The sequence below is a fragment of the Mesoplodon bidens genome, assembly GCF_964165515.1.
Source record: "Mesoplodon bidens genome assembly, chromosome: 4".
Lineage (NCBI taxonomy): Eukaryota > Metazoa > Chordata > Mammalia > Artiodactyla > Ziphiidae > Mesoplodon > Mesoplodon bidens.
Window position 1 is genome coordinate 135,400,760 of NC_138160.1, and position 10,498 is coordinate 135,411,257.

Here is a 10,498-nt window from a genome sequence, read left to right on the forward strand (position 1 = left end):
ACATCCTCAGCACCTAGAACAGTACCTGAAATTGGCAAGTACTCCATGTATATCTATTGAATAAATAACAAAATGAATACTGAATAATCATCATTTTCAAATGAATTCACAGTGTGACACTGATGGATAAACCAGGGTATATTTAGCCAAAACCGTTGTGTGAAATTATCTTCCTCCCAACTTTGCTATTGTGAATACATTGGATGAGCATCCTGGTTCCTGTGCACGTGTATATGTTTGTAATTTTTCTCCTTGATATAAATTTCTAGAAATGGAAGTTTGGACCCCAATTTTCAGTGTTTTAGTTAGTGGCAGGATCAAGGCTAGAATCTGGGACTCTTGACTCTCAGTCTAGTGTTCTTTACAGTAAACTACAAATGAATAATGGTATGAAATTCACGTCATGGGAGGGACTAGTCAAAATATGGTGTATAATAAACATTTGTTTAGGTGGCTATACTTCCGGAATCTGAATAGGAAGTTTATTCCTTAAAGATGCCTTCTCTAGGGACTTCTCTGGCAGTCCAGTGGTCAAGACTCCACGCTTCCACTGCAGGGGGCACAGGTTCGATCACTGGTGGAGGAACTAAGATCCTACATCCCATGTGCTGCGTGGCGTGGCCAAAAAAAAAAGATGTCTTCTCTAGTTTAACAAGGACTACATCCATTCAACAAACCTTTATTACATCTGCTGTGCCAAAGACTGCCCTAGATGGTAAAAATGACAGACAAAAGCCTTTCCTTCTAATGGAGAGACACAGACAACAACATGCAAGCAAATAAGAATTTCAAACAGTGATAAGGGCTATGGGGAGAAAAATAATACAAAATAATGCGGTAGCTAGGTGGGTTGGCAGGTAGCTTCTTTCTAGAAGGTGATCAAGGTAGCCTCTTCTAGGAGCTGTCTTTGGAGCTAAGACATGAGTGATGAGAAGGAGTCAACTGTGCAAATATCTTGGAGACAGCTAGTGCAAAGAGTCTGAGGCTGCCATGATCCTCCTGAGTTAGAGAGACAGGAAGGGAGACTGTGTGCTCCACAACTAACGAGCAAAGGGAGAGTGGGAGGAGATGAGGGGGCAGTAGCAGGCAGGAGTACATGATAACTAGCATCTTGCCTGTTTTAGGAGCTTGGCACATTATAGAGAACATCATTTTTATCACTTGATCCTAAGTGGCAAACAGAAGTAGTCACACTTTTTCTCCACCCTGTCAATTTTTTTAAGGTTAGGTTTATTGAGGTATAGTTTACATACAGTAAAATTAATTTCAAGTGAACAGTTTAATGAGTTTTCATTAATATATACTGTCATCTAACCACCACCACCAGAATTAAGATATAGAATATTTGCCTCACCCCAAGCAATTCCTTTTGTGCCCCCTTAGTATTCAATCCCCGCCCTCACCCCTACCCCTTGGTAACCACTGATCTGATTTCTGTTTACATAGTTTTGCCTTTTCCAGAATGTCATATAAATGGAATCGTGCAGTATGTAGACTTTTGTGTCTGGCTTCTTTCACTTAGCATAAAAGTTTTGAGGTCCATCAGCATTGTTGTATGTATTAATAGTTTGTTCCTTTTTACACTGAAGGAGTATTCCACTGTAAGGATGCACCATAATTCATTTATTTATTCACCAGTTGATGGATGTTTCCTTCAATATTTTGAGGCAACTTGCTTCTTCCCACCATAGCACATCTTTCTCCTGTCTGAAAGACTCCAGTCGATCACAACAATCCTGTGAATGACCTTATTTTGCTGTAGGGAAAAAAACCCTTCCCTTTCTAGTATGTATGTGTGTTGCCAGACTTGAAGTTTGGGACATTGGTTAGTTTGTAATCAACCATCCATTGCCTAATTGCCCTTGCAGCTGCAGAATTGCTACCATGGTGATGAATATTGCTGTCAAAAATATTGGCCTTTATCTGATAGGGTGTACTGACTTGATACCCAAATTGATGTCTCCCTCCAGAGGAAGATGCCTGTTGCTTTGAAATACGTAGGTATCTGTGCATGTGTCTCTTGATGAACTGTCAAGATAGAAAAGGAAATCCAGAGACAGTGCCAGGCAGGGCACGTTGCGGTGGGCAAGTCCCCACCTCCACTTTACTACTTCACTGGAGGTGTAAACTGTGTAAACTGTGGGTCTGCTCAGCTAACGCCCTGCATAGTGGACTAACTAGGTTCACGTTAAAGAAGTCCTTTGGGGTGAGGGAGTGAGAATGCATAATACAGGCTAAGAAAGACAAAAGGTGAAGCCAAGGGTACAGAATCGTAAGATGAAGCTGTTTTAAGTAGGCTGATTCAGCCTCTGGCATAGTGAAAATGTGGGGCTCTGATTCAAAGGCTTTGGAAAGAGTTCCCCTTTATCTCCCTCCTCTACCCCGTAACTCCTCACATTTCCAGAAGGCTTCCCCCAAATCCCTCTCAGGTCTTAGAGAACATGGCTCTTTCTCTCCTCTTACCAAGACCCACTGCTTCAAGTGTTAACTCCAAGGACACATTGATCCCCACAATCTATTGGTCTTTGTGTATCAGAAATCACAAGATGGGATTTTCCAGCCACCCACCAGAGCAACGGAGAAGGGCTTCCTCTCATCCTCCCAAGCTACCACTCCTCCCAGAATCCGTATCTTATTTCTCACCTCCTCCACCTCTACCACTTAATTTGCTCTGCAGAGAAGTTCCCTAAGTTTTACTGGAAACCCAACTTCCGTCCTAGTAGACCCTGTTGTCACAGAAGGGAATGAGCAGAGAACTGCAAGGCTAGCAGTTGACTCCCCGGCTCATACAAACACACATGGTTCTCAGAGGCATTCTTCTCAAATCCAACGGTTGTTAACTGTTATCAACAGTTACTCTAATCCAACTGTTGTTAACAATTTAATGATTTTCATGGACTCATGAAATTTATTTACAACTTTTTTTTTTTTTTTTTTTTTTTTTTTGCGGTATGCGGGCCTCTCACTGTTGTGGCCTCTCCCGTTGCGGAGCACAGGCTCCGGATGCGCAGGCCCAGCGGCCATGGCTCACGGGCCCAGCCGCTCCGCGGCATATGGGATCCTCCCAGACCGGGGCACGAACCCGTATCCCCTGCATCGGCAGGCGGACTCTCAACCACTGCGCCACCAGGGAGGCCCCACAACTTTTTTTAAATTGGAAAGACTTTTTTATAATGGACATTTAAAAAGGCATAATCTCATTATGAAATGAGATTTCATAATCTCATTTATGATTTTTTTATTTTTAGAATCACTTTCCACATGCATACATAATTTACAGAGTTCATCAGTACAGAGCATTTTGGATTATTCTATTATTTCTTAACAATATATCTAAACCTTTCTTGTGTTCCTGGATAGTGAGTATTTATGTCACTTAGTTTCTTTATCTTATATTTATTGAAAGATATCTTTCAGACTTTGTCATCCATCTCTTGTGCATATATTGAAAGGAAAACAAAAGTGAAACAGATTGGTTGAGATATTTCTAAGGCAGTGACTGCCACTTGGCGGACAGCAATATAAAAATCATCCTGAGGTCAGAGATGTTAGAATAAAATGGAAACAATAATACATTCCCATGGACATACCCCTTTGCATAATAGAAAAATTCCCACTCTGTTGAAGCTTTTCCTCCCAGACCATCCCTCCCTTCTTTTTACCCTACAGAAATCCACTATTGTGAATTTTGTGTTTATCATGTCCTTGTTTTTTTCTACCCTTTTAGCAAATGCGTGCCCCTACTCACATTGTTTGATCTTGTTTTTGAACTTTTCTAGAAATGGAACTATATTGTATGTATTTTTCTGACTTGCTTTTCTTATTCGACATTACGGGAGTCTCCCCCATGCTAACCTGTACAGCTGCTATTCGTCTTCACTGCTGTATCATATGCACTGTAGGCATATGCCACAATTGATCATTTCTCCTATTTGGCGAACATGTGGACTGTTTCCAGGGTTTTGCTATTACAGTTTTACTACAAACATTCCCCCAGTTGTCTCCTGGCAAGCGTTTCTCAGAGTTTATCCAGAGTATATACCGAGGAGGAAGAAGAATTTTAAGATTAAAATTTAAGAATTTTAAGATTAAAATCAGGTGGGCAAAACTTTTCTGCCAGGTGCCAGAAAATAAATATTTTAGACTTTGCAGGCCATGCGGTTTCTGAGACAGCTCCTCAAATCTGTCATTTTCATGTGAAAGCAGCCTTAGACAATATTTAAATAAATGACTGTTGCTATGCCCAATAAAACTTTATTCATAAAACCAGGCAGTTGGCAAGATTTGACCCTCAGGCTGTCAGCCCTGATCAAGATGATAAACTTCACTATTCTGGGTGCCTACAAATGCTGAGGCACCCCTTCTTTTCTTCCCTGATTATCCCTAGAGGAGACATGAGTCCTGTCTTCACTTAGTCTATGGACTGGACTGAATGACCATGTTCAGGGACCTTCAGGGAGAAAAGGAAGGGCATGGGGACATGCTGGTGGTGATGCTTCCCAGCCCGTAGTCTGTGACTTGCAGCCATAGTCTTGGGGAAACCAAAGGCAGAAAGGGGTTGAGGCAAGGCAGGGCACTAATGCTGGCTCTGCTGGGCGTGGGTGGGAGGTGGGGGTCCTGCTTGACTGGAGGCTGGGGTCTCAGGCCAAAGCACAATTCGCATCAGAGAAGTCACTGTGAAGTCACTACCAGGCGAGGGGACATAGAAAACACAAGATAGCATTTCTTTTGGAGTTGTATGGTTTCCTTTGTTAAAGAAAGTAGGAATTACCTACCGTCTTAGCCACGACGTCTACCTCTCAATGGTCAAGTGTGACCATTGTTTCTGAACCAGAATGAGTCCGAACCTCCTAAAGAAGGAGAGGATCATACTTAGACTCCCTGAACTGGTGGCGGACTGGCTCTTCCCCAGTTTGAGAGCTGTCCTCCCCTCCTTTGTCAACTGTTGAGTTTCCATGGCCGGATAAGGACCAGTGGGAGGATGATTTCTGGGTCTTGTCCCCTCCTGTCCTGTGGTGACCTTCACGTGTCCTGCGGTGATGGGAACTTTTCCTCGATGAAGACGTGTCCTTCTTTCCTTTTTTTCCTTCCAGGCTTCATCCCTGGGGTGGGAGACCTTCTGGCTTCCATCCCGTTCAGACGTGTAGCCTTCGCTCTGCAAGGTGGAGACCACGGGGGCTGCGACCTTCCCTTCAGCTCTTCCAGCAGCAGGCTTGCTGGTCGTGACTGCAGCTGGCAACACCATGCTCATGCTGCTCTCTGGACCATCTGCCCCCGTCGAGGATGTGCTGGCAACACCCGCCGAGACCAGGTTCGTGTCCTGCAGGGATAGGCTGGCAGCACCTGCAGTGGCCTGGCCGGATCCGCTTTCTCCTGGATCCTCGATGGTGGCTCCCGCCAGGCCCACGGTCATCCCTGCCGCCGATCCTTCGGCGCCTTTCAGGGCTGCAGTTGATCCATGGGGGGCATGATGGATTCCCTCTCCCCCCACATAAGCACAAGACGTGGCTCCAGTCACGTCACGAAGCTTGTGAAGCCCAACCTCATCCTGATCCCTTTCTCTGTGGAGCTCTGTGGTCTGAGCCAAGGGGAGGAGAGACAGGTAAGATAGAGATGACAGAAAGTGAGCTCAGAACTGTCCGCTCCTCTCTCATCCTGGAGCTGAGCAACTCAAGGCCTTATACTTAGAATAACCTTTGAAATCACCCAGTCTAAGCTCCCACTGGATGCAAGACCCCATCTACTGCACCCCTGTCAAACGGCCACTCCACTGTACTTGAACAGTCCCAGGGTCAGGGAGAGCACTGATACAATTCTCCATGATGATGTACACTTTAACTTTATACCCTTGTGCTTCTCTCTCTGCAGGACAGATTCCTAGAAGTGGGGTTCCTGGGTCAAGGGATGCACACCTTCTACATTTTGGTGACTACACGGGTTGGGCTGATTTGAATCAGCATGTCGGAGTCCCGGGGAGACACAATGAAGGAAGGACTTCCTAACTGTGAATGATGTTCCACAACTGATGAGACTACCTGGGCTGGGGTAAGTGTTCAAGAAGAGACCAGACAGCCAGGATGCTGTAGGAGGGATTACAGCCCTGGTGATGAGACCAGTGCAGCCGATATGATACCTAAGGTCTCTCTGAAATTCGGCCTCGTGGGACAATGTGGAGAAGCACTCGGAACCTCTCCAGTGTGGTGACTCCCATAGTGATAGCTCGTTTGTCCCTGACCCTTTTCAACAGTAGAAGGTATTTCCCAGGCGAGTCTCAGAGAGCACCAAAGGCTATGAAGGACCAGCTTTGCCCTGCTCTCCCAAAGCACCCTGCCCCGTGTTCTTGAGTCCCTGTAGGTGCTTACCACTAGGATTTTGGCATCCTCTGTAGTCGCTGCATCTCCAGTTTGGAGCATCGGGGTACTGCTGTAACTGTCTACCGGTGGTCTCAGGATATAGACAAGCTTTTCCCAATAGGAAAAGAGGTCTTCTTGTGCATCGGAAGAGGGGCACAGCTGCAGATAGAAAGTCCGGCCGGTAGCAAGATTCAGGCACAGCTGCTGTTTCTCACGGTTGTGGATGGAGATCTTGACAAACTTCAAGGGGAGCAGCCTGGTGAGCTCTAGGGTCTTCACGGGCTTGCAACCTCTCCCCTTGGTGATCCCGGCACAGACTTTCGTTGGTCGGGCCAGCAGCATGACGTCAGGTAGTGGGAAGAGGGGGCTGGTGGATGCGACGCCCACAGTCACCCTTCGGACGCGGTTGTCTAGGTCAATCAGTTCTCCTTTCTTGCTGACCTGGATAAAGTCGCTCTCAAACATGGGAGCGTACTTGAAAATGTCATACTCTCCTCCCTCGTACAGTTGTCGTTGCAGGACCCCCATGGAGGTCCTCGACACCCCCACTGAACAGTAGCTATTGGCCGTGTAATGAGGTAAACTCTCACTGCTCATGGCTCTCTTCGTTCAAGACAGAGCCACCAGCCACAAGTTGAGTCTCGGAGAGAGAGGGAACGAAAGCACCTCGTCACCTCCCTGCAGGACTCTGCCAGAGTCTCTTGACCCGACCCTATTTATACCGCAAGCCCTTTGTGACCCGTCACCATCACATCACACACCCCTTTGTTGAGCCTCTAAGCCCCCACCCCCTTGGGGCAGGCTCACCAGCCTCCCCCTAAACCAACCACCACGTCCATAGGGAACAGGCTGACCCTGCCAGGGTATAGGTGTGGGTAGGCTGGATAGTCTTTCTAATCAAAATGTTGAGAAAACCCTCCTGCTTTTGTAAATATCTGGGTGGTTTCCAGTCTTGTTGTTGTTACAAATCTCCCTGCAGGGATCATCTTCGTGCTTCTGCTGAATGATGTCCTGGGGATAAAATCCTGGAAGTGGACCGTGTACTTGCTAAGGGCAGGCATCCTATGGGGATTGCTGTTCTCTGTGCCCGCAGCGTATATAGCACAGTGCTGGCAGGAACTTAGAAAGAGTGCTACCTGTCAGAGTCCCATTGGTACTGTCATTTCCAGGATATGGAGAATTTTCTCACCCATCTTCTCTTTTCAAGGAGGCTAACTTTTTATATTTATATTTTTTTACAGTTTTAGAAACTTTTTATTGTGAAATATAACACACATTCATGAAAGTGCACAAACCATAAATATATAGCTTAATGAGTAACAAGAAAGTGAACACCCTTGTAGCTGCCACCCAGAGCAAGAAATAGAACCCTGCCAGCCCCTCTTCTTCATGCTCCCTCCCCACAAAGGTAACCCAACCTTGGCCTCTATATTTTTTCTTTTCCTTCTTCTTTTTTATTGACGTATAGTTGATTTACAATGTTGTGTTAATTTCTGTTGTGTTAATTTCTTCTGTTAATTTCTGATTCCGTTTTATGTATATGTATATATATATATATATATATATATATATATATATATATATATTCTTTTTCATATTCTTTTCCATTATGGTTTATCACAGGATATTGAATATAGTTCCCTGTGTTATATGGTAGGACTTTGTGGTTTGTCCATCCTATATATAATAATTTGCATCTGCTAACCCCAAACTCCCAATCCATCCCTTCCCTACCACCCCCTTGCCAGCCACAAGTCTGTTCTCTATGTCTGTGAGTCTCTTTCTGTTTCGTAGATAAGTTCATTTGTGTCATATTTTAGATTCCACAAATGTGATATCATGCGGTATTTGTCTTTCTCTTTCTGATGTACTTCACTTAGTATGATAATCTCTAGGTCCATCCATGTTGCTGCAAATGGCATTATTCCATTCTTTTTATGGCTGAGTAGTATTCCATTTTATATACGTACCACATCTTCTATCTACATCCCTTCATCTGTTGGTGGACATTTAGGTTGTTTCCATGTCTTAGCTATAGTGAATAGTGCTGCTATGACATAGGGGTGCATGTATGTTTTGAATTATAGTTTTGTTGAGACGTATGCCCAGGAGAGGAGTGGGATTGCTGGATCATATGGTAATTCTATTTTGAGTTTTTCTTTTTTTTTTTTTCTTTATAACAAATTTAATCAGTTATACATATACATATGTTCCCATATCCCCTCCCTTTTGCGTCTCCCTCCCACCCTCCCTATCCCACCCCTCCAGGCGGTCACAAAGCATCGAGTTGATCTCCCTGTGCTATGCGGCTGCTTCCCACTAGCTATCTACCTTATGTTTGGTAGTGCATATATGTCCATGCCGCTCTTTCACTTTGTCACAGCTTACTCTTCCCCCTCCCCATATCCTCAAGTCCATTCTCTAGTAGGTCTGTGTCTTTATTCCTGTCTTACCCCTATGTCCTTCATGACATTTTTTTTTCTTAAATTCCATATATATGTGTCAGCATACAGTATTTGTCTTTCTCTTTCTGACTTACTTCACTCTGTATGACAGACTCTAGGTCCATCCACCTCATTACAAATAGCTCAATTTCATTTCTTTTTATGGCTGAGTAATATTCCATTGTATATATGTGCCACATCTTCTTTACCCATTCATCCGATGATGGACACTTAGGTTGTTTCCAGCTCCGGGCTATTGTAAATAGGGCTGCTATGAACATTTTGGTATATGTCTCTTTTTGAATTATGGTTTTCTCAGGGTATATGCCCAGTAGTGGGATTGCTGGGTCATATGGTAGTTCTATTTGTAGTTTTTTAAGGAACCTCCATACCGTTCTCCATAGTGGCTGTACCAATTCACATTCCCACCAGCAGTGCAAGAGTGTTCCCTTTTTTCCACACCCTCTCCAGCATTTATTGTTTCTAGATTTTTTGATGATGGCCATTCTGACTGGTGTGAGATGATATCTCATTGTAGTTTTGATTTGAATTTCTCTAATGAGTAAAGATGTTGAGCATCCTTTCATGTGTTTGTTGGCAGTCTGTATATCTTCTGTGGAGAAATGTCTATTTAGATCTTCTGCCCATTTTTGGATTGGGTTGTTTGTTTTTTTGTTATTGAGCTGCCTGAGCTGCTTATAAATTTTGGAGATTAATCCTTTGTCAGTTGCTTCATTTGCAAATATTTTCTCCCATTCTGAGGGTTGTCTTTTGGTCTTGTTTATGGTTTCCTTTGCTGTGCAAAAGCTTTGAAGTTTCATTAGGTCCCATGTGTTTATTTTTGTCTTTATTTCCATTTCTCTAGGAGGTGGGTCAAAAAGGATCTTGCTGTGATTTATGTCATAGAGTGTTCTGCCTATGTTTTCCTCTAAGAGTTTGATAGTTTCTGGCCTTACATTTAGGTCTTTAATCCATTTTTTTTTTTTTTTTTTTTTTTTTTTTTTTTTTCTTTTTGCGGTATGCGGGCCTCTCACTGTTGTGGCCTCTCCCGTTGCGGAGCACAGGCTCCGGACGCGCAGGCCCAGCGGCCATGGCTCACGGGCCCAGCCGCTCCGCGGCACATGGGATCCTCCCAGACCGGGGCACGAACCCGTATCCCCTGCATCGGCAGGCGGACTCTCAACCACTGCGCCACCAGGGAGGCCCTGTCTTTAATCCATTTTGAGTTTATTTTTGTATATGGTGTTAGGGAGTGATCTAATCTCATACTTTTACATGTCCCTATCCAGTTTTCCCAGCACCACTTATTGAAGAGGCTGTCCTTTCTCCACTGTACATTCCTGCCTCCTTTATCAAAGATAAGGTGACCATATGTCCGTGGGTTTATCTCTGGGCTTTCTATCCTGTTCCATTGATCTATGTTTCTGTTTTTGTGCCAGTACCATACTGTCTTGATTACCGTAGCTTTGTAGTATAGTCTGAAGTCAGGGAGCCTGATTCCTCCAGCTCCGTTTTTTGTTCTCAAGATTGCTTTGGCTATTCGGGGTCTTTTGTGTTTCCATACAAATTGTGAAATTTTTTGTTCTAGTTCTGTGAAAAATGCCAGTGGTAGTTTGATAGGGATTGCATTGAATCTGTAGATTGCTTTGGGTAGTAGAGTCATTTTCACAATGTTGATTCTTCCAATCCAAGAACATGGTA

The 10,498-nt window shown here is 44.2% G+C and overlaps 1 protein-coding gene across 1 annotated transcript; it reads right to left on the reverse strand.

Moving 5' to 3' along the window:
• Nucleotides 1-4,684: 4,684 nt before the first annotated feature.
• Nucleotides 4,685-7,300, reverse strand: GARIN3 (golgi associated RAB2 interactor family member 3). The gene is made up of 2 exons (XM_081232632.1): nt 6,174-7,300; nt 4,685-5,272 (listed from the first exon to the last, which is right to left on the reverse strand). The coding sequence occupies exons 1-2, from the start codon at nt 6,948-6,950 to the stop codon at nt 4,793-4,795; spliced, it is 1,257 nt and encodes a 418-aa protein (XP_081088758.1). The 5' UTR covers nt 6,951-7,300; the 3' UTR covers nt 4,685-4,792.
• Nucleotides 7,301-10,498: the final 3,198 nt, after the last annotated feature.